The 15752-nt window shown below is 33.1% G+C and overlaps 1 protein-coding gene and 1 long non-coding RNA gene across 3 annotated transcripts; both read right to left on the bottom strand.

Moving 5' to 3' along the window:
• Window positions 1-44: 44 nt before the first annotated feature.
• On the bottom strand, window positions 45-10393 carry LOC145321671 (uncharacterized). The gene is made up of 10 exons (XM_080163188.1): window positions 10291-10393; window positions 9784-9842; window positions 9279-9329; window positions 8622-8667; window positions 7867-7964; window positions 2624-2712; window positions 1889-2012; window positions 1303-1390; window positions 903-971; window positions 45-472 (listed from the first exon to the last, which is right to left on the bottom strand). Exons 1-10 carry the CDS (start codon window positions 10369-10371, stop codon window positions 344-346), a joined length of 834 nt encoding a protein of 277 aa, XP_080019314.1. The 5' UTR covers window positions 10372-10393; the 3' UTR covers window positions 45-343.
• A 993-nt stretch (window positions 10394-11386) lies between these two features.
• Window positions 11387-15608, bottom strand: LOC145321670 (uncharacterized). Of its 2 annotated transcripts, none has more exons than XR_013880366.1 (3): window positions 15243-15574; window positions 13570-13614; window positions 11387-12546 (listed from the first exon to the last, which is right to left on the bottom strand). It is a non-coding gene; the product is annotated as an uncharacterized LOC145321670 (long non-coding RNA). The 2 variants fall into 2 exon arrangements; XR_013880367.1 differs by lacking the exon at window positions 11387-12546 and adding an exon at window positions 14033-14366 and having other exon boundaries at window positions 13568-13614; window positions 15243-15608.
• Window positions 15609-15752: the final 144 nt, after the last annotated feature.

Below are 15752 nucleotides of genomic sequence, written 5' to 3'. Positions count from 1 at the left end.
TTTCATGGGGTAGGTAGGTAAGTCGTTTTGGTTTAATTTCTAAATATTTTTTTTTAAGTAGAGCACACAAAGATATTTCTGAGTCCCTTTACTTCTTAATATTCTCTACAGCAAATCTTTTGTTACTTATAAAAAGTTGTTTTGATTTAGGTAGATAGTCAACACAATGAAAATCTTTTTTAAATTTTGAATAAAGTAGACCAAGATTAGATAAAAATATTAAGGCACATTTACTAGTATGGATATCAATGCAACATTGGCTAGTGACTCTAGACTGAATCCACATACTGAGACACGGTACGCTACAGGTACAATGGTTTTACATAAATACATAGGTTTACTACTAGTATGGATATGCCACATTGGCTAGTGACTCTAGACTGAATCCAAATACAGAGACACAGGATGCCACAGGTACAATAGGTTTACACAAAGAATCCCAGTAGCTCCACTGAACATGGCATCCAATCAACTGAAAATAGTCAAAAGTTATCAAGTGATCGTATATAAAATGTTAAAAAAGACAAAAAATTATGTAAAAAAATTAATTTTTTTGTTTTCAAAAAATCGCAGATTTTTGTAAGTTTTGTATTCTAGGGACTATATTTAAAGAAGTTTAAGATCTTGGAAACGGCTATTCTGACTGAGTTAAGCTTTTCAAAGAAGCCTCATATATATATTTTAGGTTGGTTTTAGATTATTTCATTTCCCATTTTAGGGCCCCTAGAGTGTAGGGGCGAATCAACTAGTTCCTAATAAATTAGGGTCAAATTTTTCTATTGGCTAGGGATTAAGCTACTAGTTTGTTTACAATGCAAAATCTAAAAGTTCTAATTGTAGAATGAAGGATATTTTAACAAAACTTGATCAATAAGACGCAATATGCTTAAATATTGTAATACCTGTCCCATACAGTTAGCAATATTAGGCAGAATATTAATCCAAGCCCTGAGCCAATCCCGCAGGATCCTAATAAAGGTGTTCAATAACGTCCGCGAAAGTTTAATCAATTTAAACGGATGATTTTGCAAATTGTATTACAATTTCTTATTGTTAACTATCAATGGATTTATTATTACTTGTATCTATCACCAAATTCTAATAAAGTCAGACCGCCATGGATGTTTATAGTTAATTATGCTCCCGAATGATGGGGTTAACAAGAAGTTTTAGCCTTCTATCTTAAATAGCAGCTGAGAAAATTATTTTCATCCATAGTGTTACGGACATAGTGTTACGAAGGGAATTATAGAGTAGCTTCGCTGTTAATAAGTCTGAATGCGGAAATTATTAAACAGTCCTGCTAATTTCAGTGACCCCGTCAATCTGCATCCTTGCCTTCCTCTCATTGTAACCAGCAAACTTGGTTGACCGCTTAGCCACTGTGTATCTGAAAAATTTTGACCAGGTTAGTCTGTTGATTAAATGTTGCATAAGTATACTTCTGCTTTAAAAGATCCACTAGCGGTTACGCCCCTAGAGGCACTTGAGGTGATCGGGGCTAAAAATCGAACCATCCCCATTTTTTATATAAAAAAAGCAGAAGTAAACAAATAAGGAGGGAGGAGAAATTTTTTTTGTTGGGGAATGAAAAAAATTTTGTTAGGTGGGGGAGGTACTCTCCAGAAATTGTACCTATAAGAAGTTCCACTGTAAAGGAGAACCATATAGGTTCAGTGGTTAACAAGATTCTTCGTTACAGACAAAAAAGGTTACTATTTTAGATAATAGAATAGTATAAATTTTGCTTCAGAAAAATCGTTTTCTTTTCATGATCCAAAGTTTTCTAACCATCAACGGTTCAGACGTTTCAACCACTAATTTTACTTTACGGAAGGGGTAATTTGGTGTATCATAATTAGGGATGTACATCCGTGCTAGCAACTACCTGAAAACCTGATCCTGCTGGCCACTATCAGGGAAATCTTGTGCCAGGTATTCGATACCATCCACGGCTTTCTGCAGAATCAACCCAACCATTTCCAAATTTGTAGAGACCATCGTATTATTTGCTAGAAATTATTTAAGCATTAGTATTCATATATTTAACCAAATAAACAATGTAAAAAAAACTTTGGGAATAGTCCCTTTCGTGGCAACGCCACTTAAGGATCGATTCGTCGTATTTTTAAAATGGCATTTTATAGGTTATATTGGGTGATGTGATTGCCCCACAGGGTTAGGTAATTGGCCCCGAAGGGTTAGATCCCCCCGCAGGGGCTAGGAATAGGAGAAAAGCTACTGTGAAAAATACGAAGAATCGCCCCTTAAGGTTCGTTGCCACGAAAAGGAATACACCCAAAACTTTTTAAAAATTGATAAACATTATTGTTACCTATCCAAACCATCTATTAAATATTACTGTTAAATAGTTATTCATCGCATCATATTATAACTTCAGCTTTCCGCGGATATAAATATAAAAAATTATAAGTATACCCATTTTTTAGCTGAAGTCCCGGGCTAAGAAAACTGATTTAAATTTTTTAATTTGTTATTTAAATATTCGTAGAAAAATTGGTTGTAATGCTATGCCATGCATAATTTTTTCAGTATGGCTGAGAACAGGTTCTAATCCAGAGGATATTAATCGGTTTCGAAGCCATACTGGAAATGTTTTCACCTAAAGGAATTTCTCTTTTTCTTCTAGGAAGCCACTTTCCAAATTCCTGTGGACTACCCATAACGTTTTGAAACAGTAGCGGCCACCGTCTAGATTTAAAAATTATTATTTTTCACAGATAACATAGAGACAATTTTTACATACGCAGAAAATAAAATAGCAGATTTGATTAAATAAAATATGGAGAGTTTAAGTAAGTTTGACTAAAACAAAGCATTTGCCTATTCATGCATGTTTTAAACTTACACTTTTATATCAACAAGGATGACAACATCCATAAAAGCGAAGCTATGAAATGGAAGGACAAACGAACATTAACACTTGTAGATTGTCAGAACTGAATTAGCAGAATATTAATGCATCAGTACTAACAATATTGTAAGTAAATTTGTTGCAAAACTGCATAAATAGATGATACTGTTTAAGGACATACTTAGTAGGGTTGAGCCGGATATCCGGTGTGGCCGGATATCCGGCCATTTTCAATATCCGGCGGGATACCGGATATTGAAACTATCCGGCCGGATATCCGGCTCTATAATTTTTTATACTTTACACCAAAAATCTCTGCTTTTTAAAATCTTAAATGGCTATAATTTTCTTATTATTGAAGCTAGAAGAACATTTTTTCTAAATAAGTTTAACTTTATGTAAATTTATATAAGATTTCTGAAGAAATTTTTTTTTACAACTTTAATATCTGGTAATTTGGCCGGTTATCCGGCCGGATATCCGGTAATTTGGCCGGATAACCGGATATTTGCCGGATATCCGGCGTTGGCCGGATATCCGGCTGGTTACCGGATATCCGGAGTTTGAAATCAGCCGGATATCCGGTATCCGGTATCCGGCCAAAAAAGTATCCGGCCCAACCCTAATACTTACATTATTGCGACTTGTTTATAGAGATGCCTCGCTTACAACATTGTACCTTGTTGTAATAGGAATCAGTTTTCTAAAATTCAGAAGAATTGGATAATTTTAACATACAAAAATTTGTTGTCAAAAAAGTTAAAAAACGACATGTTTAAAATGGACATACAGACATTCTGGTATTGATTATAGAGTTGCTATGCTTTATAAATTGTACCTAACTACTTCAGGAATCATCATGCAAAGTTTGAAATCGATAGGACAATTCTAACCTATTCAAATTAACGAAATGAGCTAACTGTGACGGACGGACGGACCGACCCTAATTATAGAAAAGCTTCGCTTTTAAAAAGCAAAATATCCGACATTAAACAAACATTTATTTTCTATCAACTCTGGTTGTGTAACAATTGACTCTTGAAAGATTTAAATTTTGGTGAATAGAGGGCGTAAACATTTCAATTGTTATTGATCTACACCCTACCTTAAAAAACATTCTTATATGTATGTACACCTAAATATTGCTTTTTTAAATTACAACATCATAGTATTATCTTTATTAATTTGCATTTTACAATTAATATTTATTGTTTTTTTTTTGTTGAAATTAAAAAATTCTTAAGTTGAAAAATTAATTAACTTAAATTTTTTCCTGGAAATATCCCTTTAATATTTATGTATGTAAAAAGACTTAAGTGAATAAACCAAAAATTGCACATCAGCGAAAATAAACTGCAAGCCTTCAAAAGTGCAAACTAAACTTTCCCTGCTTGCTAAAATTCAAAAACAAAACTTTTTTTCATAAACTTAAATATTCATCAAATTTTGTTGAGAGGAGAAAAAAGTTTTGATATCTCACAAAAAGACAAAACTGCAAAAGTTTCCAGGGCTCGGCAGCCGCACATACAACCCAAATTATGATTCACTAAACTACCCCTTCTACACATTACAATTAGTGTTTGAAACTTTAGTACACTCAACCGATAAAAATTCAATAAAAGTCTCCAAAGTTGTTGAGACAACGAATAAGAAAACATTATTATATAACTTTGGGGACTAGTGTGTCCCCTCCCTCCCTGCATCGATATGCAGGGAGGGAGGGAGGGGAAAATGGATCGAATATTCAATTTTTAGGAGTTTCAGACTTTGGGGACTGGCTTAAAGGGAATGTGCAAGAATTTAGCAGTTTCTGACTGAGCTTGGGGACTTGCGCATGAAATGCCGCTACTCGTTATGTATGTTTTGAATATTGCAGACGGGGAGAAGGGATAAGGGAAGTGGGGGCGAGGGAAATAAACACTCGTTGTGTTAGTTTGGAATGTAGCAGACGGGGAGAAGGGAGGTTGGGGCAAGGGGCAAGGGAAATAAACAGAATAAAAAGGGGCAGTCATATTCTTGCTAGCAGCTGGCCGGGTCTAATAATCTTTAAATATAAAAATCACACCAAAAAACCTCAATATATTTCATCAAAAACAAGTTGTGATTTCACTTTACATGACGCTATGGAAATCTATTATTCAATTAACAATCCCTTTATAATTTCCTACAAATTTATTGGATTAAACTGGATTTCATGCCCTTTCTTTGATAACTCTTATATTGAATTAATTGCCCATTGTCCCCTCCCTTACTCCCTGATCGATATGGCTGCAGATCAGGATTCATGTGCAGCCCGCTAACTGGAGCATACAGATTTAACCAAATAATTTCGGATAGTCCAAAATTGGTGGGTGCGAAATTTTGGCTAATAATTTTCGGCTGAAAAAAGTAGGTAAAAGACTGCAAAGAGGGAACAATGGGCTATTTATTACACTAGCCCCCAAAGTTTTATAATAACATTTTCTTATTCATTATTTTCACAACTTTGGGAACTTTAGCTACAGAATTTTGAATGGTTGGCTCATTTTAATTGAGCGTTTTAACTTTTTAAACACAAATTTTAATCTACAGAAAGGGTAATTTTGTGTATTATCATTAAAGGTTTTACGTCAATTTGTCGGCGATTGTTTTATCCCTTAAGAACATGTGTTCGGCTGTCGATCCCTAAAAGTTTGAATATAAAAAAGTAAATAATTCTTTTACATATGGATACAGAATATTAAATGCAAAGCTTTTCTACTATCATCTGTACGTACACGGTACAACACAGGGATCTAAAGGGATAAGGCAATGAATAATAAATAGATGTACATCCCCAATGATGTGCACAAATTTACCCCTTCTGTAGATTACAATTAGTGGCAGAAACGTTTGAACATTCAATTGAATAAATCAACCAATCAAAATTCAATAAAAGTCCCCATGATGGTTGTTAAGCCAACGACTAAGAAAACGTTATTAAAAGACTTTGGGGACTAGCGTAATAAACAGCCCAATGTCCCCCCTCCTCTCTGATCAAAACTTCATTTAAGTATAAAAAAAATAAATGAATTGATTATGTGGTTTGGATTGTCAACTTCATATAAAAGTAACAGGATGTGTATCTGTCTGTATGTACCGAAGGATCTTGCTAACCGCTGAACACTTATTGTTCTCCTATACAATGTAGCTTCTTATAGGTCCTTTTGGGGGAAGGTACAAATATCTTCCCAAGAGATATCACCCCAAGAAAAAAAATTACTCTATCACCACAGTCTTTTTTACCTTTTTTTTAAAACTACATTTGAAAATTTGAAAGGGAGTGGATCGACTTGCCCCGTCCCCTTTAAGCGTCCCTAGAGGCCTTTCTCTAGGCCTAAACACTAATTTTAAATAATGGATATAGCTAAATTGCTCAAAAACTTTGAAGGTAACTAAAGATTGGTTTATGAGCTACGCTTTTATGAATGTTGTCATCTTTGTTCTTGTATTGTAAAGTTTAGAATGAAACATAATTGCTAGACAAACTTTTTTTTAGTATGGCTTCGAAACCGATTATTATCCGCTGGATTAGAACGGGTTCTCAGCCACATTGAAAAATCATGTATCGTATCGTATTGTATCCAGTTTTCTACGAATTTAAAAAATACAATCAGAAGAATAAAACTAGTTTTTTTAGTTCGTGCATTCTGCATCTCGGGGCTAAAAAATACTAGTTTTAATCTTTTAATTAATATCCGCGGAAAACTGTTTATAATACGCTGCAATAAATAACTTTTTCTCGTTTCTTGTTGAGAGCCTAATATTTAATATTTTGCTGATTAAACAAAATTTTTGGAGCTTCTTTGTTTCTCTCAAGTGTTTATTGTTCATTGTTCAAAGTAAGGCTGTTCAGAGCCAGGGATTTACAGGGATAAGACAATGGCCAATAAATTAATATCATTCCCAATGATGCTACACAAAGTTAGCCCTTATGTAGATTACAATTAGTGGTTGAAACGTTTGATCAAGCAACTTTATTAAACAAATAATCAAAATTCAATAAAAGTTTACAAAGTTGTTAAGCCAACGAATAAGAAAACGTTATAATAAAACTTTTGGGACTAGTATAATTAACAGCTCAATGTCCCCAAACCTCCCTGGTTCAAAGCAGACAGTTCAATAAGTACTTTTAATAGAAAAAATTATTTTTAAAAACCTATTTCAATTGGTCTGTATAATCTGCATTCCGTAACATAAGGGGAAAATATTAGAAACAGAACTATGAACTCTGGCCGCGGCGCCCGGCACCCTTGCCTGCCTAGCCGCAGCGCTTGGCCTTCTTGCCTGCCTAGCCGCAGCGCTTGGCTCCCTAGCCTAAAATCTAACCTAACCTAAAATAGTTGTTCTGTCAGGGGGGAGGGGGGGGGGGGGGTATAAAAATTTTCAAAATTGAAAAAAATATTTCTAAGAGGAAAACGCCCTCATTATTTAAGATTCCAATGACCAATTAGAGTGCATTTACTCTTTAACTCGTATTGTCCGTTCGCCTGTCTTTACATACGCTTTAATGGAAGCTAAAGTTCCAGGTTGAAAATGTGATCTATTCCACTGTCGAGATTTCTATTGTTTTGTAATTTTTTTCAGTATTGCTTCGAATCCTATTAATATCCACTGGATTAGAACCGATTATCAGCCTTACTAAAAAAATATGTATAGCACTGAATTAAAGACAATTTTCACGAATATAAAAATAAAAATCATAAACTTAATATGAATTTTTTTGGCCCGGGTCTTCGGCCCTTATCCATGGAAAGCTGTTTATAATACGATGTGATAAATAACTATTCTTTGTCTATGAGCAAAAACCATCAACCAATAGTGTCGGGAATATTAACACAGTCAAGAAGCAGAAAAAAATTTGCTTGCAGACGAAGAAGGTCCTTGAAAAAGGGCGGCAGGTAGATATCTGTATATACATCTATACTACAAATCTGTTTTAAAAAGCATGGACGTCCTTGCTAATATAATACCTTATAAATGGTAGTGTTAGTTTAACAAGACTAGCTATAGCCAGAGAAAATATGACAACAGGCACCACAGCTGAAATGGCGGGCAGATTTCTTAACACCTAAAAATATATCTCATGGGTTTGCGCATTTACATTCTACCAACCCCCCCCCCCCCTCACTGAATTTTGAAATAATTGAAAATAATGGTTGGGGACAGTTTTTTTTCCATTTTGGTAAGGTTAGGTTAGGTTACATTTGGTACTGGATGGCAAAGGCGAAAACTATTTTCAATTTATTTTAATATCTAGGGGAATATCAGCGCTCAATTGGCACTTTGTGTAATTGCACCGATGGGATGATACCATAAATAGTATTTAATAACTTAAAATATCTTCAAAGATTTGTAAAATTTTAAATCTATTTTTAAAGAAATAAAATATCAACATAAGACATCCTCATTTTAGTCAAGGATTGGCATAGTTATGACAAGATCTTTCTCACAAAGTACAGATCGACCACAGAACACCCTCCAAGCCCATAAAAAAAAAAGATGCATGACCCCTACGGTGGGCCAAACCTTTACCCACTATATCATAACCTAAAGTAAAACATAAACACACGAGAAACTCACCAACCCCCGCCCCCCTTCAATTTTGATTTATTTAAAGGTTATGGAGGTAGTAGAGGGGGCCTATGTGTACTTAGACTAAACTATTTGAAGGGAAAAGGCAATCTACTTATTTATCACTGTCTACAAATGTAACCATCATACAAACCTGAGTAGACATGGCAAACTTTACAGGATCTCCAAAGTATCGAAGCCTAAAAAGTCGAAGTTAGAAAAAGTTGAAGCAGTTTCTTCCGCAGAAACCAGCTGTAACATAGAACTTAATTAATCCTTTTGTTCGCTAGGCTTTCTTGATTTCAGCTAATTTTGGAGGTTTAGCTTAATAACTAGGTTTATAACAATTCTAACAGTATGCGTAACATTATTCTACTATTAACACAAGCCGCGCAATTTGATTTTTAAAAATGCACGCATTTTAGCACACCCTTTAAAATAGTCATGATCCAAAAATCTTCCAAAAATAGGTACTTTTTAAACCGGTTTTTAAAGAATAATTTGTTGTAAATCGCCAAGTATTATTTTCTTATACAAAACTCCCCAACCCAATGAAAAAATTAAGATATAGATTATTAATTTCTGCCAATGGCAAGTGGGTTATATTAAGCAATACTTATGTCTTATTAAAAAAAAAACACCCTGTAGTAATGATCTTTTTTTTTATAAATAACCTTAAAGTATTTACGCCCAAATATTGTGATGGTAAAAATAAATCTTATGAGCATTTTCTGAATATTAATCCTATGACCTATAATCTTAATTTAAATTTCCATATCTAAAAAATCTATTATATCAATTGCTTAATTACCTTCTTTTATCGTCTGAAACTAGTTCTTCGTCTAAGCCAGCAACAACATTACTAAAAATCAAGTTACTGAGTATAATTTTTATTTCTTTGTTGGAACAATGATTTTCTTTATTTGTGTATATCCAAATTTGTACTTTATAAAGAGCTTGTGTATTTCAGATCATTGAAACCTTTGCCTCTTATAAAAGTTATTGTAAGTAAATTATTCATTATATCAAAAGTTTACAGTAAATACAAAAAAGAAAACTTAAACATGCCACGGAAAAAAGATATTGTAGGTACACAAAAATCTTTATATGTAAAGTAGAAAATATGAAAAATCATGATAAAAAAAAACCACGAAACCTTATTTCCACGACGACCATTTTCTTAGGTTTAATTTTTGTCTTCATATTCATGCTAGTGATAGCGCCCCTAACATCTAGGAGCTCCGTGTTTAGCTACAGACAACAAAACTTACTACTTTACATAAAATGATGTGCTTTTTAAGCTTTGAAAGGATTACCTAGACATAGCTTTTCTAGATCGTGATAATAGAAGCTCCACATCTCCCAAAAATACCAACTGAAAACAGAAAAATGAAAACGTGGGATTTCACAGCTTAATTTACAATATATTTATTTCGAAATAATTCAGTTGTTGGTTATACATTTACCTGCATTTGATTCCCAAGACCTATGTGAACCCTCCCGTTAATGGAGAGCCTAATCGGTTCAGTAGTTATCGAAATCTTAAGTTACAGACAAAAAAAACGTAGGTATTACTTTATAATATAGGATGTAAAAATTTTAATGTACTAAATAATGAACTAGCAGCTTCGCCCCTAACAACTATAGGCTCTGTCAAAGACGTCCAAGGGGGGGGGGTAAAGTGGGGATTACCCCCATTTAAAATTTACCCCTACCATTTAGAAGGGGGTTTTTACCCCCCCCCCTCCAAAAAAAAAAATCCTTAACAAAAATAATTTTTATTTTTAATACTAAATATTTAAACAAATATGGAAACACTGTACCTTAAGAAAATCTTTAAAATGCCAATCTTCTTCAGCTACTGGATTAAACCGCCACAGTACAGCATGATTTAATTCTGTCATTTTTAATTCATTTATCTGAAATTCTAACAACTTAACACATATTTCAATATTCTATTTCATACAAGGGTGACAGCATCCATAAAAGCAAAGCTTAACATTTCAAAAATTCATACAAACGAGCCTTTAAAACATAAAGAGTAATAAAAACGCATTTAATTTTCAACATATTAAGAAGCTTCATTTTATCTCAGTTATACCTAAAAGCCCAAGGAATCCATATTCCAAAAATCAAGTAAATGGGATGGATGTAATATAGAAATATATGAATCTTCATAAAATCCCAAATAAAAAATCTTTAAAATGGACATACACTTTTGGCAATGATTATAGAGATAATACGCTTTCTAAATTGTACCTAACTGTTACAGGAATCATCATGTCAAGTTTAAGATTAATATTACAATTCAATTATTCCTAAATTAGCGATAATGACTATTCTTTTCGGACGTACCGACTTTAAATATGGAAAAGCTTCGGAAAAAGTCTCTTTCGTGGCAACGCCCCTTCAGGGGCGAGTCGTCGTATTTTTAAAATGGCTTTTTATAGGTTTTTTTAGGTTAGGTTACATTGGGTTAGGTAATTATCCCACGGGGTTAGGCGATTAGGCTAGAAATAGGAGAAAAACTACTGTGAAAAATAAGAAGAATCGCCCCTTAAGGTGCGTTGCCACGGAAGGGACTATACCCAAAACTTCACTTAGAGGTCTGAAAGGTTTTGAGGTGGTGGTGGGTTGAATTTTTAGGTTGGGGAAATTTTTTTTGGAGGGTGGTGGTACCCTCCCCAAAAATATCTATTAACCTTCTCAGGAACTCTGAGAAGGTACACTGTAAAGAGGAGACCCGTATTGGTTCACCGTTTATCGAGATCCTTTGGTACAGACAGACGGAGATCCCTTTACTTTATTATAAGGATTAAAAGGGGACTATCCATGAACAAGATGTGAACAGTTAGCATTTTAATTATAATCAGTTTAGTCTTATGTTGCCTGGTAGCTTAAAATCAAAGAAAGGTCCACTTTATGGCAAGGATTTTCTAAGTATTATTAATTTTAATAAACTGCTTAAAACATGTCTTTTTAACCCTTTTCATATAATATTTATTGTTCAAAATTCGACAGACATTCAAAATTGAAAATTAAAGTGTAGTCCAAATAAACACACAAAAACAATTAGAAATAAATATTTAGTTACATGTATTTATTAAACATATGGAATTATAGGTTAATTTAATCAAAAACAATAATTACAAAATAAATCTTCGACGCATATGGGTTCAAATTATATATTAGAAATTAAACACGAAACCTTAATAACCTGGAAAACTAGAAAAAATGGAACATCATTTGAATACTAGGAAAACTTTTTTAAAACGTGAAGTTACAAAAATCAAAAATTTTTACCCATTGTTTATTTTAAACGAAATAAAAGTTATATAGTATTGTATTATAGACAGCTTTCCGAGGATATTATAACGAAAAATATAAAGACTAATACCAGTTTTGTTAGACCCAAAGGGCCCAGGCTAGAAAAACTGATATAAAATACTTTTAAAATCGTGGAAAATTTCAGCTATACGTTATTTTTCAGCATTTCTGAGAACTCCTTCAAATCCAACGGATATAAATGAGTTTGGAAGCCACTCTGGAAAACAGATTACGACACAGGAACATAGTGTTTATCTCTCTTATGCAGGGTGGACATATGATTGTACATACTATTCCTGTTGGGAAAAGTTTTGTCACAATAAGTACAAGTGTACAATTACATGGGAAATTGGACACTTTCTAAGAACATTTATTACTGTATGAAATGTTATATTAAGTATCAATAATAATGTTGGAATGTTTATTACAAAATGCCGCCATCAATAACCAATGAGACACCAGTAAAATCATATTGTAAGGCATATTCCAGTATTAAAAACTGATACGGTAATTCATACATTCTCGTATATAATACGATAAGACAGATTACGACACAGGAACATAGTGTTTATCTCTCTTATGCAGGGTGGACACATGATTGTACATACTATTCCTATTAGGAAATGTTTTGTCACAGTAAGTACAAGTGTACACAAAATAATTAGGGAAGTGGACACTCTCAATGTGCTTGATCAGGTTGGTCTTGTGTCTGCTAGTCTTCTGGCATATGGTACATTCAAACATATTGATCTATTGAGAATTAATCCATAAAAAAGCATTACTATATGTTATACTAGAGACTGCGCTAGTGGGAAGTTGACCCACTCACTTTCAATTGTAGTTTTAAAAAGAAAAGTATTTTTTTTGGTGGGGGGGGGGGGGGATGCTGCAGGGCATTTCTTCTAAGGGGCAATTTCTCTTAGGGGGGGGGGGGTTACCCTATGTTGATTTATTAAGTTCTAATCCAGAAATGTCAAAATTCATAAGAAGTGTAGCTCAATAAATATGAAATGTACAACGTTATAGAGCAAATGTTTAGTTGTTATAACAAAGAGAATATGCAGAAAAGAGTATCATGAAAACTTTAAAATAAGATTTATATCAAATTTATCCCATAACTTTACGAACTGACTGACTAACGGACTAACTTACTTACAAGCAAATTGATTTTTAGAGTAGCTGAAACTGAAAAGGAAATGATAAAATAAGCTTATTAATGATTGTTTTAGAAACACAGCGTAATCTGTAACTTATTTTTTTCAATTGTACTAAATGGAAAAACAATATCAGTACCTAGTGAATCTGCTTTATTTCACAAATGTCCGTCTGTCTATTATTAAAACTTTATTTTTCTATTTCCTCTTTCCAGTCTGATTCTAGAGTCTCCCTTGGAAAATTACAAAATGAAAGGGGTAGTTTCAGGAAATGCATTTGAACTTAATTTAGTGAACCGCTTATTTTTTGGCTAGTTAATGGGTTAAACAATATTTATATGGCATATAATTGAAAGAATTTCAATTTTCACCCACGTAGTTTTGAAAATATCAAGACTTGAAAATCATCTTTCTGTGATATATATGCATTTTAAAAAGACGATTTCAAGTCTTGATATTTTAAAAACTACGTGGTAGAAAATTTAAATTCTTTCAAATATATGCCATGTAAATGTAGTTTAACCAATTAACCAAGAAAAAATATGCGGTTCACTAAATTAAGTTTAAATGCATTTAGTGAAACTACCCCTTTAAAAAAAATAACTTTAAGGATTAATTCCTGTGTATTATAGGCAGCATACTTCTTCATTACTTCGTTGGGAGATCCTTAATAAAAGCAAATATTGAACATTGAGATGATTTCATGATAGTGTAGGGGTGTATATTCTGCAGGGGATCCCCTGCTAAAGGTGGAAGGGATAATAAAATATATGTAAGAGGGGTAAAAAAGAATACTGAACACATTTTTTTTCATTTCCCACCCCTCCTTGGGAAAAGAACTAAAAAATATGATGGAGAGGTAAAATAAAGAGTACTAATATTATTTTCTATTTTTCTCTCACTTTAGGGTTAAAACTATGGGGGGGGGGGGGTAAATAAATGAAAAAATTTGCAGCCAGGGAAAAAATAAATCTTGTGCAGAATATACATCACTGTTTTTTTATATTACAGTTAAATAGATACATTGAGTTTAATAGGGGCATAATATTTCTTATTCTTACAAACTGTAGAAATATGTGTGTACATGTGAAATTTGGAAAAGTCTTGCTGGGTATCTGTGGCCAGGGCATCTGTATCCTCACCCGTACATTGATATATTAGTTTATATTATAAAACTGGAGCTTAACATTTCTTATTCTTATGAAATGTAGAAATGTGTGTGTACATGTTATTCCTATTTGGAAAAGTCTTATCACAATAGTTACAGTTGTACACAAAATAGTTTGGAAAGTGTACACTCTCGATATGCTTGATAAGGTTGGCTTTCTGTAGGGCGGTTTTCTGGCATATGGTACATTCATACTGACGGGTTTCCTGGTTGTAGGCTGCATACTTTTTCATTACTTCATTCGGGTTACCTAAAAAAATAAATAGAAACTGAATAAATCCATAATAGCTTGCAATAGCATAATGATTGATATTACTAAAATATATTATGGACATTTCAAAATTAGGAGCTTTCCCTTAAAAATGCCTTGTGAACACATTACAGTGTCTAAACCTGCTTTGGGCTAACCCTACAGGGCTAAACTGTACCAAATATTACCTAACCTGGCCGAAAGTAAAGCAAAAACTACCCACCCATATTTTTATTTGATTTTAAAATAAGTAATGTGGTTCTGTGCTCACCTAGGAACTTTGAGGGAAAGCACCTAAAATTCTATGAAAAATATATTAATCTGATAACAATTACAGCATATATAATATTGTACTACAAGAAGGTAAAAATCAATGGTGTAAATTATAGGCTGTTTTTGGATACTCATGCAAATCATATCATAATAAACTATAAATTGATAAATACATCTCCAATGAATGTTAAACAAAATTAACTCTTCTGTAGTCTAAAACTTTAAATAAAAATTAATTTAAGTACCCAACGTTTTTGAGCCATAAGATGACGTGCTTACAAAAACTTTGGGTACCAGTTTAATTTATAGTCCCATGGCTCCTCCCTCCAGCTGAGAGTGAAAATAAGATTTTCACTTGTTTGTCTCCATCCAAATCACTATGAAACGAGTAAATAAATCCATTTTATCAATTTAGGCATAGTCTTTTTTGTTTTTATGTTGTGTAGAAATATGATTGTATAATCTGTTTCTGTTATTAAACTTTTTGGTACTAGTATTATAAAAAATTTGGGTACCAGTGTCTCCAACCTCCAGCTGAGAGTCGTCGCTTGTTTGTTTACATCCAAATCACTATGAAACGAGTAAATAAATTTATATTATCACCTTCAAGCATAGTCTTTTCTACTTTTATGTTGTGTAGAAATATGATTGTATAATCTGTTTCTGTTTTTAAACTGCCTGGTGCAGTACTTGCACGTGTAGACAAAACTAATCAGTTTATCAAATTGGAAATACAAAGGGAGGCATTTTATCCAGGGATCTAAAGGGATAAGACAATGGTCGATATGTTGATGTGTACATCCCCGTAATGATTTACAAAAATATCTTTTCTATAGTTTACAATTAGCAATTGAAACGTTTGGACACCAACCAATCAAAATTCATAAAATGTTCTAAGTTGTTGAGTCCACGAACAAGAAAACGTTATTATAGGAGGTCTTTTATCTAGGGATCTAAAGGGATGAGACAAAGGTCGATATATTGATGTATATCCCCAATAATGACTCACAAAAATGACTTTGAGAACTTTTATTTAAATTTTAATTTTGATTGGTTGCTTGAGTAGGTAACGTGAGAGTTTAAAAATTTCAATCACTAATTTTATTCTACAGA

Source organism: Acartia tonsa, chromosome 6 (genome assembly GCF_053477335.1).
Source record: "Acartia tonsa isolate MP-2025a chromosome 6, ASM5347733v1, whole genome shotgun sequence".
NCBI classification, from domain to species: Eukaryota; Metazoa; Arthropoda; class Copepoda; order Calanoida; family Acartiidae; genus Acartia; species Acartia tonsa.
This window is presented reverse-complemented; position numbering and strand designations above follow the sequence as displayed.

What these genes read in the sequence shown, in the direction of transcription:
- LOC145321671 (XM_080163188.1), bottom strand. Translation starts at nt 10,371, where the DNA reads ATGACAGAATTAAATCATGCTGTACTGTGGCGGTTTAATCCAGTAGCT. An exon ending in TCTAGAAAAGCTATGTCTAG is followed by an intron (nt 9,330 to 9,783) that starts GTAATCCTTTCA and finishes CTTGATTTTTAG; the next exon opens with TAATGTTGTTGCTGGCTTAG. An exon ending in TTGCTAACTGTATGGGACAG is followed by an intron (nt 473 to 902) that starts GTATTACAATAT and finishes GACTATTTTCAG; the next exon opens with TTGATTGGATGCCATGTTCA.